This window comes from Tenrec ecaudatus, chromosome 9 (assembly GCF_050624435.1).
Source record: "Tenrec ecaudatus isolate mTenEca1 chromosome 9, mTenEca1.hap1, whole genome shotgun sequence".
NCBI lineage: Eukaryota > Metazoa > Chordata > Mammalia > Afrosoricida > Tenrecidae > Tenrec > Tenrec ecaudatus.
The window spans coordinates 71,451,193-71,466,606 of NC_134538.1; the positions used below are offsets into that span (position 1 = coordinate 71,451,193).

Here is a 15,414-nt window from a genome sequence, read left to right on the forward strand (position 1 = left end):
CCCAACAAGTAATGACACCAGCAACCACAAAGAACACCTGAGTGTGGGTCCCAGTCTATTTGCTTCACTGGCGTGGGACCTTCACGAGGTTAAGATTGCTCAGCCTCAGTGTCTCCAGCTGTGATGTGGGCCTTAACATCCTGGTCTCACAGGCTGCTCTCTGGGGAGAGAGAGTATAAGGGGCCTGGGAACCCAGCCCTCGTTAATGGCAAGGGACAATAGCCCTCCCCCTCCCCCCAGCCATAGAGAGGGACCCAGCAGGATTGGCGTCCTCATGTATCCCGGCCAATGCACACTCCTCCGAGCCAGTCACAGGCGTCCTGGGCTCTCACTCTGATGCAGCACCCGGTGGAGATGGGGGAAGAAATGGCCTCATTCCCATGGTCTCGTCGGGCTGACGGAGATCACAGCTCAGACCCAGAGCCTCTGCTCACCACTGAGAAAGATCACAGGAGAGGGGGGTCTGGGCGGGGCACACGCATGCAAGAAGCTCCAGCAGGAGGTACAGGGAGGGCCTGTGAGCCCCTGGGGGGGACTCCTCATCAGCTCTCAGGACAGCCAGGCAGACGGATCTCTGATTTCTTTATTTTCAAAGAAACACTGAAAGCCACCATGGAGGACATCTGCAGAGTACCCGGGCACAGCCCCGAAGCTGTAACTAAGGGGCACCTAGGACATCACAGACGGGGGCAGAGCCCTGAGGTCCTGACGGGCCTCAGGCTCCACTCTTCAGCCTCTGGCCACCACACCGCTGTCTCCCAGAAGCGAGAGAAGTGCTGCCACCCGGTGGCCACAGGCAGGCCAGTGGAACTGCTGAGGCCACAGACACGCCAACGTGACTGCTGAGGCTGCGGCGCATCCATGCAGCAGAAAAGCCCCTTCCCTCCTCCATGAGGGGCTCTGAGCTCATCTTGGGGCGCAGCGAGTGGCCCTCACACCCTGTCCTCACACCCCTCCCTGCTCCTTAGGAGGCGGGCAGGCAGGCCAGGCCTGGGAACGGACACTCTTCTTCGCAGGAGGGCAGAAGGGCAGCCTGGCTCACAGCCAGTCCTTGCCCACAAGCTGACTCCTGAGCCCCGGGGGCCGGAGACATCCATGGGGTCTCATCACCGCTCATGCTTAATGTGGGCTTCGCTGGGCTCCAAGGCGACCCCATTGCTGTTCCGAGGCCCTTCCTTCTTGCTCCAGGCCCGCTCCGTGTAAAACTCGGCCAGCACCGGGCAGTGTTCCGAAGCCACGCCGCCCCAAGACCAGTGATCGGGAATCCAGGGGTTGGTGAGGCCTTCTCTCACTACAGCCCAGTGACCTGGAGGGCAGACAGGAGACCCAGGCATCAGGGCAGAGGGTTGAGCTGGGGGAGGGGGAGAACCACAACTTGCTGCCTGCCAGGGTTCCTGCCCACACCCCTAAGTTCTCTGGCTCTCCAGGGCAAGTGGATGCTTCTTTCAGAAAACTTGCATTTCTGGAAGAAAGGGGGCTGACCCATTGAGGCACTGGAACTATCCCGAGTGTAGGCCTCCTGCTTCCACTTGGGGCTGACCTTGTGATTTCTGGTCCATCTCTAATCTGACCAGAACAAGACCAAACTCACTGCCACCGGGTCAATGCTGACTCACAGAGACCCTATAGGACAGGATGGAATTGCTCCTGTGGACTTCAGAGACTCTAACTCTTTACAGAAAGTCTCGTCTTTCAAAGGTAAAGTCCTGCACTGTCAATGAGGTGTGGCAGTTACCCAATCTCCTGTCAACTTGAATAAGGGGGTGGAGTCTAGCCTGTCAATCAGGTCCTAGCCAATGAGGCCTCTGTGTGGGCATGGCCTTCTCCTGAGGATTCTGGGAACTCCAGTCTTTCGAGACATTCCTGTTGACAAGCCAATGGAACTATGCTGATGACAGTCTAAGCCCTGGAGCTGAAGGGGCCACATGGAGACCCACGCCAGCACTGAGGTGCTTCCACTGCCACTGGATCCATGAAATCACTGGCCTGTGATCTTCCTGCATTCTGTGTCATTGTATGTGCTGTGTGAGTCTGAAGAGGAATTTATAGACTGGTGTCGGACATATGGGCTAATATCGGACTTATGGACTTGATCAGGACTGGGCTGGGATGCTTTCTTAATATACAGTTATTCTTTATATACAGCTCTTTCTTATACACACGAGTGTCTATGAATTTGTTTCTCTAGTCTACGTGAACTCACACACTAGGTGACAAAGAGAAGTACCTGAGGAGGTGCAGGTACCTCAAAGTCAAGATTAAGAGCATAATGCAATGGGAGGCGTGTTTGAACAATAAGTGAAGAACCATCACAGGCCCCTTGGGGAGCTGTTCTCTGGGACCTCAGCCTAAGTAAGGCTGGGCCAGGGTAAGAGAGATAGTGGAGAGAAGGGAGGCCTGGGGCTACGCTCCATTCGGTTCCGCCCACAGCTCTGTGACCTGGCACCTCCACCCGGGGCTTCAGTTTCTACAACTTGCCAGGAAGCAGAGAAACACAGTGGTTTCTGCCTGCCTTGCAGTCCTAATGAAGCAGGTCACTTCCATGGGGGCCCTTGTGGGAGCCTGGGTGGGCTGCAGGCTGGATTCTTCCAAATGGCTCTAGGCCTGGTTTGATGATCAAGTCCCCCCCGAGACCCTCTGCCATAGCCCTTTGGATCCTCCCACTTTAGGGACCAATAGGACACTGGGGTCCAGACATGTAGAGGCAGCTGGAGGCCCTCGGCCCACGCGGCTCTCCTCAGGTGGGACGCTCCTGAGCATGGACTTCATCAAACTTCTCTTGGGGGTTAGAGCTACATCCACTGTGCTTTGTGGAGACACACAGTGTCCCTAGCTTTCATCGAAGTCCTGACTAGCTCGAGGATTCTCTTCCTGGAGGAATGTCCCCTCCCCAGGTCCCTGGTGTGGTAGTGAGGCAGGGCAGCTTTCCTACTGAGCTGCATGTCCCATGCAGGACCCCTGAGAATCCCGTGTAAAGCACTTCTCTGTCCCTTCCCATCACTGCGCTGCGTAACTTGCCTGCCCAGCTCCCCTGCTGCTCGGCAGGGCCCCATGGAGTCAGGAAACCTCCTTCTGTGGCACAGCTCCAGAGGGGGATGGCACTTACCAGCTATTCCTAGCACAAGCCATCAACTCCTCTGTCTGAACTTTTTGTGGGACATACCTGGTTTGTACCTGGTGTAGGTCAGTTAGTGGGTTTTAATTCTTTCTCACACCCCTTTTGGTTTAGGAAGGAGCCCTGTTGGTGTGGTTGAGTAAATGTTGGACTGCTCATCTCAAGGTTGGTGGTTCAAAACCCACCAACTACCCTGTGGAAGAAATATGAGGCTACTTGCTCCCATAAAGGCTTACAGCCTTAGAAATCCCATACAGGGTCACTAGGCATCCGAACTGATTCCATGACAGTAGGTTCCGGTTTGGGTGGTGCTCTTGGGAGGAAACCCTGGTGGTGCTGTGGACTCAGCATTGGCTTGCTAACGACGAGGTCAGTGGTTCAAACCCACCAGCTGTTCCAAGGGACAAGGAGGAAGCTGTCTGCTACTGTAAAGGTTTGCAGTCTAAAAGTCTGTGGAGCAGTTCTACTTTGTCCTGTTGGCGCATAATTGACTTCCTGACAGTGGGTTTGGTGCAGTAGATTAAGCACTGAACTGGTAACCAAAAGGTTAGAGGTTCGAACCCACCAGCTACAACATGGGATAAAAATGAGGTCATGAGTTTTGGTAAAGATTTACAACCTCAAAACCCCAGGGAACTATTCTAACCTGGCCCGAGTCAGAATAAGTGGATTCTCTGAACAGATCACTCCTGACCCCAGTTTAAACACACCCCTGGAGATGGCGCTGCAGGCAGGTCTCCTGAACTCCATTTCTGACCGGAGGGACCAGTGGGTTTTGCTTTACCTGTGAAAACCTTCTTTAAGCTCTTACTGATCCAGATGTTGTCCAGAGACTTGGAGCCTTGCGGATTCTTGGTACTGATGTTGGTGAAGGTGTGTGCAGGGACCAAGTGGTGGAATTTCTCTTTCCTCAAGATATCATAGTCGCTGCTCTCTGGCCCCTGACCAAAATCTCCTAAGATAATGACGTCTTTTTCTCCTGTGAGTGGAAGACAGAAGAGGAACTTCAGAGCTGAGAAGAAGGAATGCCCAACACTGACCCCATTGGAAAGGCATCTTGGAGATGTGTCTGACTCTTCCAGGGTGAGGATGCTGGAATGACTCTCGTTCTCCAAAGTTCCTATTGCAACTTCCCAGAATCTTTCACTGAACAATTTAAGAGTGGGTTAGGAACGCATCTGGCAGTGGGGGGTAAGGCGTGTGTGATGCAGGCGTCAGTTATAGAAGCAACTGTCTAAGTGAGGCGTCAACTAAATTCACAGGGAAGAAGAAGCACACTTGCCTGTGTGAGTTAAGGATCATAAACAATTGAATTCAAATCTGGAGGAAGGAAAGGTGTCAGAACTTAAACTGTGAACATTCGGTTTGCAGAAGGCTACGGATGACTAGGGAAGCCCCAAGTCCATCTGCAGCGTCCCCATGTGGACTAAGGCTCCCATGAATCCCTCTGACCATAGCGCAGGGCTAGGAACAGACTTGCTATCAGACAGCAAGCATTGTAAAGTCGATTACGGCAGGTGGCTAGGTTAAATGTAACACCTATCACAGGAGCTCCCTTTTTACCTATTTTATAGTTGTTCCCGTTTTAAAATGTTCTGCTTTTGTTTCAATTGAGGTTTTTCTATGTTTTGTTTTGTATGATTTTCTGTATATATGAGGGAGTAGCCGAAAAACCGTGGAAAAAACCTAGGGAAAAACCTGGGGAAAAAGCTCTGCTGACGTGAGGTGGATCATGCATTTGGAGTTCATTCTACCAGGTCAGACTGTTAATCAAGCTTTCTATTTAGAGGTTCTGAAAAGAAAGCTTAACAAGGTGCAACAGAAGAGGTCTGACTTGTGGCAGACAGGGGACTCTGGTTTTGCCACCACGACAATGCCCCTGCTCATGTAGTCATCTCAGTGCATAAATTTTTGGTAAAAAATAGCATGCCTCTCGTGCCCCACCTTACTCACCTGACCTCACACTGTGGAACTTCTTTTTGTTTCCAAAAAGGCCGAGGGACATGAGAGGACAGTGATTTGATGGTGTAGCAGAGGTGAGGGAAAAAACGAGGGATGTGTTGTCAGCCATCCAAACAGATGAGTTTGAACAATGTTTCCAAGAATGGAATCACAGATTTGACAAATATATTAAGTGTAACGGAGAGTACTTTGAAGGTGATAAGATTGTTTTATAAAAAAAGTTTAAATGCGCTACTTTGAAAAATACTCCCTTTTTTTTGGTGGGGGTACCCCCTTGTGAGAAATCATATGAAGAAGAGTTACGCAATGATCACCACGATCGGTTCCAGAACATGTTCCTCTTTCTCATGCTCACTGTGGTTGGCTCCCCATGCCCCAGCCTCCCCTGCCATGCTCCTAGGTGACTATTAACCCAGTGATTGTCTATACATTCGCTATCCTGGCTTTCGTAAATTGTATATGTGAATTAACTGCAGAGAAAACTATTAAAAAAGAAGTCAGGTTAAGCGTATAGGGTTCAAATCAGATAGACCAAGGTTGAAGGGTTCTGAGTTTTTATAGATGCTCAATGAACATGACTGAGCTCCTGCTAAGGGCCTACCTGTGCCAGGGGCTTCACACCCACAAGTAACACAAACCTTGCTCTCAAGGAGCTCCTCGTCTGATGGGAAAGACAGGCTGGAAAAAAGACAAGAGTAGAGCAAAACCATAAACTAAAGAATCTGACCAGGGGCTCAGGTGGAAAGCAAATGCTTTGAGAATGATAAGGGTTAGAGATGTACAAATGTGCTTGACATACAATGGATGGATGTATGGATTGTGATAAGAGTTGTATGAGTTCCCAATAAAATGATTTAAAAAAATCCTAAAAAATCTGTCCACAGTCCGGCACAGGAGAGGCAAGAATGGTCTGGGAAGTGGCCTGAAGGGGGCAAGGCCTGATTCGGGTCTCGGAGGATGCACAGGAGTGTTCGGGTCAACCAGGAAGAGAGCAGAGAAATGCCCTGCTTTGGGGCAGCAGATGGGGGCTGTAAGAGGTAGGATGCTTTGGAGACAATGTACAAAATAGCAAGCTACTAGAGATGAGGCTGGAGATGTCCACAGCAACTGACCCATGGCTGGCAGGTGAGCCAACATCACCACTATCGAGCCAATTCTGACTACCCAATAGAACAGGGTAGAACTGACGCTTTACTGGAGTAGAAAGCCTCTTCTTTCTCCCTTGGAGCAGCTGGTGGTTTCGAACTGCTATTGACCATGCAGTTAGTGGCCCAACGCATAACCACTGTACCCCCAGGGCTCCTCCAGGTTAGAGGAGAAGGCAGGGTCTCCCAGGCACCCAGTCAGCAGCGTACAGCACCCACCTGCCACGGTAAACAGAATGGACCTTACCATTCTCCTGCCATCATTTAGGTTGCCCCCAACAGATCCAGACAAATATTCTTGCAAGGTATTTGATTATGTCTGAGAATTATCTGTAACTGTGTCCCCTATGAAAAGATACGTGTGCACATACATATGTGTATGAATACCCACAGAGATATTTCTGTGTACACATATGCACACACCTGTACACACATAAATATATGTGACCATACAGGGTTTTTTAACTTATTGTTGGGATTGTCAATTATCTGCCATATTCTTTCACAAATACACTTTTTCTTGTGCATTTCTTAATGGGACAGCTCCCTTTGGTCAACCTGTGCTTTCTGCCCTTGCTTTCTCTCTGTTCTCAGCGTAGAGCCCCACTTCATGGGGGGGGGCATTCGAAAGGCTCTTCACACAGCTAGCCATCCCAGTTTCCAGAGGCTGCTCTGACTTCAGTTCGCTTCAGCAATGTGGGGAAGCATTCCCTATTGCACTGCCACTGTTAGCATGAAAAGGTCACTAATATACATGAAAAGGATGACTCGCTGATCAGCCTATGTCACCCAAGGACTATAAATAATAATATCCAAGATCAGAGGAGGGAATTGTATCAGAGCTTAAATTCTGAGCACTTGGTTTTCAGAAGGCTCTGGATTACAGTGAAAACCCCAAATCCACATGCATTAAGCTTCAATTGAATTCCTTCAGACCACTGACCAGACAGCCCTGGTAGAGTAGTGGTTGTGTGTTGGGCTGCTAACTGCAAGGTCAGCAGTTTGAAGCACCCAGGTGCTTTGCAGCAGAAAGATGAGGCTTCAATTCTTGTACAGAGTTGTACTCCCAGAAAGCCACAGAGGAAGTTCTATCCTGCCCTATAGGGCCACTAAGAGTTGGAGTTGATTCGACAGCAGTGTTTGCTTTTTGTTTTGTTTGTTTGACTGCGGATGTGAATAATCTTCAAACTCAACCTCACTAGCCCACCCTCAGCGACTCTTATTTAATTAGCCACAGGTGGGCTCAGATGGGCTATGGTAGGTGGCTGGTGTCGGGCATTTCATGCTACTTTCAGGCCCCTTGACATTAAGTTCCTTGAACCAGATTCATAAAAATTTCGCAAAGAGCTGCCCACATCTGTTGCCCTTGAGTCAATTCTGACTGATAACGACCCGCAAAGTAGAACGTCCCCTGTGGGTTTCTGAGGCTGTACATTTTCACCAGAGCCAGAATCGTCATCTTTCTCCCTCAAAACAACTGGTGGATTTGAACTGCCAACCTTGCATTTAGCATTTTCACACATAACCCACTATGCCACTAGGCCTCCATAAGGGCCCTATATGATGGAGAAGAATTACCCAGAACTTTCCAGGCTATAATCTTTTATAGGGTTAGGTCACAAGGACCTTTCTCCTTCAGAGCGAATGGTGGGTTTGAACTGGCAATGTTTTGTTAGGAGCCAATGTTTAACCATTGCATCACTAGGGCTGCTTGTGATAATGGTTAACCTGCTGCTATCATCAGCCCTCAATACGCAGATGACACACCTTGTTTGCTGAAAGCAAGGAGGACTTAAAGCACTTGCTGATGAAGATCCAGGGCTGTAGCCTTCAGTATGGATTGCAACTCAATGTAAAGAAACCCCAAATCCTCACAACAGAACCAATAGGTAACATCACAATACATAGAGAGATAAGATTGAAGTTGTCAACAGATTTTATCTTGCTTGGATCCACAGTCAATGCCCATGGAACCTAGAGCTTTAACCACGAGATTGTCCAGCGGATTACAAGATCATGTGACCCATAGCAATGATAAATCTGTTGCACAAGACTCCTTAAAGCCTGATGCACAAAAATGTCTTTTAAGGGCTAAGGTGTGTCTGACCCAAGACATGATGCTTTGCAGTCGCCTCATGTTCCCGTGAAAGCAGGACATGGGATAAGGAATTACTGGAGGAAAATTAAAGCATTTGAACTAAGGTTCTGGCAAAGAATATTGAAAGTACCATGGACTGCCTCAAGATTCAATAGCTCTGTCTTGGACGAAGTACTGCCAGAATGTCCCTAGAAGTGAGACTTCATCTTATGTACTTTAGACACGTCATCAGGAGAGGCCAATCCCTGGGGAAGGACATCATGCTTGGTAAAGTGGAGGGGAAGTGAAAAAGAAGAAGTTCCTTCCTCATTGCAAGAACATTTTGTTCTAATAACCTGGCATTCCATGACACTCAGCTTCCTGACATGATCGCTGAAGACAAAGTGGGTGCATAAGCAAATGTGATGAAGAAAGCTGATGGTGCCCTGCTATCAAAAGATATAGCATCTGGAGTCATAAAGGCTTGAAGATAAACAAGCAGCCATCTAGCTCAGAAGTAGCAAAGTCCACATGAAAGAAGCATACCAGCCTGTATGATCATGAGGTGTCAATAGGATCAGGAATCAGGCATCAAAGACCCAGAACAAAAAATCTTATCAATGTGAATGAGGGGGAGTATGGAGTGGGGACCCAAAGCCAATCTGTAGACACTTGGACATCCCTTTACAGAAGGGTCACAAGGAAGAGATGAGCCAGTCAGGGTGCAGTATAGCAGCGATGAAACATACAACTTTCCTCTAGTTCTTTAATGTTTCATCTCCCCCACTTTTATGAGCCCAATTCTACCTTACAAATCCAGCTAGACCAGAACATGTACACTGGTACACATAAAATCTGGTAACACAGGGAATCCAGGACAGATAAATCCCTCAGGGTCAATAGTGAGAGTAACGATACAGGAGGGGGTAAGGAGAATGTGGGAGGAGAAAGGGGGAACTGATCACAATGATCTACATATAATCCCCTCCCAGGGGCCAGACAACAGAAAAGTGGGTGAAGGCAGACATCGCTCAGTGTAAGACATGAAAAAATAATAATACTTCATAAATTATCAAGGGTTCATGAGGGAGGGAAGACGGGGGAGGGAGGGGAAAAATCGGGAGCTGATACCAAGGGCTCAAGTAGAAAGAAAATGTCTTGAGAATGATGATCGCAACAAATGTACAAATGTGCTTGACACATGGATGGATGGATGGATGGATGGATGGATGGATGGATGGATGGATGGGTGGATGGATGGATGGATGGATGGATGGATGGATGGATGGATGGTAAGAGCTATAAGAGACCCCCAATAAAATGATTTTAAAAAGAAGTCCCTTAAGGAGATGGATTGACACAGTGGTTGCAACAATGAGCTCAGCCATCAAAACCGTCACGAGGAGGGCACCTGAGCGGGCAGTGATTCGTCCTGCTGTGCAAAGGGTCACGGTGAGGTGGAACAGGCTCAACGGCACCTAACAACAACAACAACAACTAGTACTACTGCCCCTGAGTGAAGTCCACTTCAGAGAAACCCTGTCTCAAAAGGCCGACCTGGCGGTATGCCTTCTTACTCCTGAGGACCCCCTGGTGGGTTTGAGTCCCGGGACACCTAGCGCTTTAACCACTAGGTGGTGTAGTGGATTATGAATTGGGCTGTTAACTCACAGTTGCTCCAGGGAAAAAAGAGGAGGGTTACTACTCCCATAAAGATTCACAGCTTCGAAACCCAAAGGGCAGTTCTGCTCTGTCTTAAAGGGTCACTAGGAGTCAGAATCCATTTGGCGGCAGCGAGGTTTAAAGCACTAAGCTTTGCTGAAGCGGACTGACACAGGGTGGCTGTGAGACACCAGGAGAGGCCCTCGTGGGCTCCCGATAGCGCCCTGCTCCAGGGTGACCAAACCAAACTCAGGGCCATGGAGTCCTTGCTGACTCAGCAACCCCCTGTGAGTTTCTGAGATGAGCTAACTGTTCATGGGTGTAGAAAGCCCAGTCTTTCTCCCATGGAGTTGCTGGTGGTTTCGAACTGCCGACCATGCGGATCTCAGCCCTACACATGTAACCACTGCACCGGCAGGTTACTTGCTCCAGGGTGAAGGACAAAAGCTGGTGGGGATGGAAAGTGTTTCCTGCAGTTTGACTGTGTGACCAACAGGAATGTATCTCTTCGGAGTGCTTTGCTGTGGCTCAGAAAGCTGGGAGGCCCTACTCGGAGCCACCCAGGTAGTCCTAAACCCAGGGCTCCACACACTGAGCTGGCCTGGAAACAACAGGGGGACTTGGGCCGCTGTTCCTTGCCACATGCCGAGTGCCGGCAGTCTGAGCTGGAGAAGTGACTATTAGGCAGGAGCAAGACCTCAGGAACAAAGGTACAATGGTGCTGCAAAGCCCAAAGGGAATGATGCCACCGTTCTCGAAACCTAAAGAATTTAAAAGACTGAGTCAGAGGTTTCTACACAAGGAGCGGGGTTTTCATTGTGATACAGACCTGGAAAGAATGCAGGCTCCAAAGATCATTCTAGAAACCGGGAGAAGTGGTGGCGCTGAGCATCAGTAAACCCAGCTCTGGGAAACTTGGAGTGGTTCTCAGAGTCCCTACACCTCACCTCTGCTCTTTCGGTTCCATCGGTCCAAGCAATGACTCAGTGGCCACTCCTGCCTCCGAGAGTCCCAGGGCGTGCAGATGCCTGGAGACGTCTCTTAGAAGCCTTCAGTCTGTGCTAGGCCCCTTTCTCATGCGCTCAGTTTCCAGCAGTGAGGGGAGAGTGCCCAGGGCCACATACAAAGTCCAGCAACTTGTCCGGCAGAGGGGCTATGCGCCCAGGGTGAGCAGTGCTACGCACCATGTAACACCCTCGCAGCGCCCTCGGAGCAAGACCCGGCCCTCAGCTGCGGTGCAGTCTGAGGGAAGAAAACGCCGCCGGGGACTGGCGAGGTCAGCTGCACACGCTTTCCAGGCAAGGAGACAGGCTGAGTGCTCAGCAAATTGGTGCTGTTTGCATGAAGGCTTCCCTTTGCCTGAGCCATGTTCCCGGGCTGTCCGGTGGGCTGCCAGGACAGGCCCTGAGCCCTGGAATCCAGTGTCCGGTTAACAATTAATTGCACATGACCTCCAGGCAAGGGACTCAGAGACAATGAGTCACTGTGACATGCCACACACCGGGCACGTCAAGGCCAGGCCGTGACGGATCAATAGTCCCTGGCCACTTGGGAATCAGAGAAGCCACTGGATGCCTGAAGCTCTCGGAGAATTGGGAGCAGGCAGCTTTCCTTTGTGTTGCCAGGAAAAGGAAAGGACATCTAAATAGAAAACGAGAAAGCCGTCCTTCCTAACAGGCTCGAGACGCGCTGGGAGAAAGCCGTCCTTCCTAACAGGCTCGAGACGCGCTGGGGCGCATGAAAGGCGCATGAACCCTTGCCGACGCCAAGTACATCCCACCTGAATCCAAACCCGCTCCTGCTGAGTTGATTCCGGCTCAGGGAGGCCTTGTCTTTCAGACAAGACCTGCACTCCATAGCGGTTTCTCGGTTGTGTGAGGCTGTCTGCTCCCGGACGGACTGACAGTCTTGGAAATTTTAAACAGGGCCCACTATGAGTCGGAATTGATGTGATGGGTGGGGGGGTGGAGGGGAGCAGGTTGGCACCTTTATGGAAGCAGATTGCCAGACTTTTCTTCCGTGGTGTCACAGTGTGGGTTCCAATGGTCAACCCTGCAGTTTGTAGTTAACACAAATGTGTTTGTTCCACCCGGGAACGGGGCTCATCATTTCAGTGGAATGGTGGACGGGGCGCCTCGCCGCACGCTGGCTTAAAAGGTAAGCTTGTACGTTGACTGAAATATTTCTGTGACCAAATCTTCATGAAGCATCCACTGTGTGGGGCCAAGGGGCAGAGAGAGGAGCTGGAGACGGCGCACTTGGTGGCGGGGTGGGTACTAGTCAAGCCTTAAGAATCCAGGGGAGGAATCCAGGCTTGGGGCTCCAAATGCTCACTGAGGGGCCATCCGTGTTGGGAAAGCCCAACTAAAATTGCCCCCGTGTCACCGTCCTGACTTTTCAACTTTCCAACTCCCCCTTTGCTTGGTCAGCCCTTTCACTGGGCTGTTCCTCAGCCATTTTTTGAGTCAGTTCAATCACAGCTATGTGCTGGGCGTTTCCCCAGAGACGGCTGGTTTGCCCCTCTCCATCACCTTCTGTTTCCAGGTGGGGTGGGGGAGAAGAGGGAGGGGAGGGAGCAGCTCCAGCTTTCCTGACCTGCTACAGGCTCCTCTGGCCTGACCAGAGTGGACGGCTCAATGCATCAGGCAATGGGCGCATCCCTGTGTCATTTCTAGCTCTTTCTCTGGTAGGGGATGTATGGGTCTCCGTTGGGAGTGGCCCACCTGACACGAGGGCAGTGTTTTCTTACTCAGTTTGTCCCTGAAATCCTCCCCACCGTGGGCTGAAGGGCCACTGTGGACCGTGTGTTAAATCAGCCGAGGGTGGGCAGAGGGCCCCAGAGAAGCCGGGGTCTCCCACCCTTCTGGCCAGCGGGGGAAGCCCATTCCTACCTTTCAGGGTCTCCTGCAGGGTCTGTGCCAAGCCGGCCAGGCGGAGGCCCTCCCTGGGGCTCTTGCTTGGATTCTCCGGCCCAGGGAGGGTCGGGGCTGCCAGGTGGAGGTTAACAAGGGTCAAGTCATTACTTCCCACCTGGGCAGGAAACAAAAGAACAGGAAGGCGCTCATGTTTCCTGCGTCAGTGAGAAGGACTCATAACACCTCGCCACAAAGTAGCCAGGGTGCACAACACTCAGGCCAGCCCACGCCCCAAGACAGTGCTTCTTGCGGGTGGGTCCTCCGCTTAAGAACCTCGCAGGGCACCTTACGAAGCAGATGGACCTGACTCTTCCTTAGAAACCACCCCGAGGCTGGCAGCTGCTCCTGCTGCGCAGCGACCCCATCTGTTGCAGAGTGGAACTGCACCGCACAGGGTTGAGGGTTTTGGAAGCCGGGTCATTTGAAGGAGGTGGATCTTTTTTTTTAAAATAATTCTATTGGGGGCTCTTACAGCTCTTATAACAGTCTATACATCAATTATAGCAAGCATATTTGTACATATTGCCACCATCATTTCCAAAACATTTAAGCTCATCTTCCCCCCCCACCCCTCCCTCACCCTCCTACCCTCATGTATCTTTGACCAATTATATATTGTTATTTCCTATCTTACACTGTCCATTGTCTCCCGTCACCCACATTTCTGTTATTTTTCCCCTGGGGGGGCTCTATATCCAATCTTGTGATGGGTTCCCCCTTTCTCTCTCCCTGACTATGATATTGCTACTCCTACTACTGTTCCCGAGGGGTTGAATCTGTCCTGAATTCAATGTGTCTAGCTCTTATTTGTACCAATGTGTGTTCTCCAGTCTCACCAGAGTTGTAACACTGGTTAGGGTAGTGGGGGGGGGGGGAAGAAGCATTCAGGAGCTGGAGGAATGATGTGTGATTCATCGGTGCTACACTACACCTTGGTTGAATCATCCCTTTCATGACACCAGCCTTCCAGGTAGCAGCTGGAGGGACTTACCCTTAGCAGTTCCCTGGGGTCAATTTTTGACTCATGGAGACCCTGTGTGTGTCAGGAAAGCAGGCCCGCAGGGGTTACTGTGGCTGATTTTTCAGAAGAGGTCTCACCAAGCTTCCCTTTGCTTAGCAGCCTAGGGCTTAGCCCTTGGTACAGCCTCCTGAGGACTGCCAACCCCATGCCAGGGGGTGATCCTGACTGTCGCAAGCTGCACAAGGTTCCCGAGATTGCAAATCTTTACAGGAGCACAATCATGGGCTTGGACCACCTTGCAGTTAGCAGTCCGCTGCCTACCCCCTAGCATTGCCAGGGCTACTCCGGAACCGCCTCCCCCCACTGCCATCAAGCTGATGGCACTCACTGCTACCCAGTTGATTCTGACTCCGAGTGACCCTCCAGGACGGAGTAGAACTGCCCCTGTGGGTTTCTGAGACTGTAACTCTTTCAGGAAGCAGAAAGCCAAATCCTTCTCCCACTGCCTGACTCATAGTGACCCTGCACCGTGTGTCCGAGAGTGTAAATTGTGCTGGGAGCAGACGGAGCATGAGACATGAATGTCAAAGTGAGGACTGTCAGTCACCCACAGACTGGGAACGAGAGGTGGGTTGCCGTGGACCACAAGGAGGGTGGGTACCTTGAAGTGGGCGAGGTAAGGGCTGGGATGCGTGGACTGTCCGTGCCCATTGCCCGGCATGCTCTCCTGCAAGGGGGTGTCTTTCAGCTCCATTCCGATGGCAGAGTCCCACAGGAAGCCCGCATAGCCCATGCCCTGCAGGGGAGAGGGCAGACACAGGTGGTGATGAGCAGCCAGATGGGACTTGCTGACAGTGTCCCCTTCAACAAGGTGCAACGACGTCCACTGAGGGAGAGAGATTGGCAGCAGGGCGAGGGAGGGCCTGAAAAGCAGCAGGCTCTGCCTCTTGGTCTGTGGAAATGTGCACCCAAAAGATGCAGGAAAGCCACTTCCCACTCTTCCTTATCCCCTTGACATTCAAGGCTTTCCCGTCAACACCCACCCCGAAAAAGCTCCATGCCATATATTGCTAATTTCAGAGCTTTTCACACCGCCAGGATCACCCACATACTTCTCTTCTGGGGGCAGGGGGTCCCCGGAAGCCCTTGTTAAGCACTGCCCAGCCCCTGAGGATGTAATTCATACCCACACTTGCCAGATGCGGACACTGTTCCTCAGAGATGTTAAGAAACTCTCCTAAAACTCCACAGCTGCTCAGTGGCGGAGCTGGGAATCCAGGCACCCCGCCAAGAGGTGGGTTTTGCTGCTGGTGAGATTATGCTTGGCACAAACAGTGTGTCGGGTGCCAGAACCATGGCTTGCTGCTCATTCAGCACAAGCTCACTGCCCTCGAGTCGACAGGGAGTCACAGTAACTTTACAGGGCAGGGCAGAACTTGCCCCGGTGGGTTTCCGAGACTCTTTATAAAGGTAGAAAGCCTTGTCTCTCCCCTGTAGAATGGCTGGTGGTTTCAGAAGGCCGACTTCCTAGCTAGGAGCTCAACAAAACACCACCAGCTGGTGAGCGGGGCTGGCCA

At 51.1% G+C, this 15,414-nt stretch overlaps 1 protein-coding gene across 2 annotated transcripts in view; it reads right to left on the reverse strand.

The window, feature by feature from the left end:
• Nucleotides 1-565: 565 nt before the first annotated feature.
• The window catches only part of EEPD1 (endonuclease/exonuclease/phosphatase family domain containing 1), a 138,585-nt gene continuing 123,736 nt past the window's right edge, over nt 566-15,414 (reverse strand). For both annotated transcript variants that reach the window (XM_075558195.1, XM_075558194.1), the window contains exons 5-8: nt 14,499-14,633; nt 12,853-12,991; nt 3,900-4,094; nt 566-1,306 (exon numbers count right to left, since the gene is read on the reverse strand). In XM_075558195.1, the coding sequence (XP_075414310.1) occupies nt 1,107-1,306; nt 3,900-4,094; nt 12,853-12,991; nt 14,499-14,633 (669 nt within the window). In that variant the 3' untranslated portion in view covers nt 566-1,106. The remainder of the gene's footprint in view (nt 1,307-3,899; nt 4,095-12,852; nt 12,992-14,498; nt 14,634-15,414) is intronic.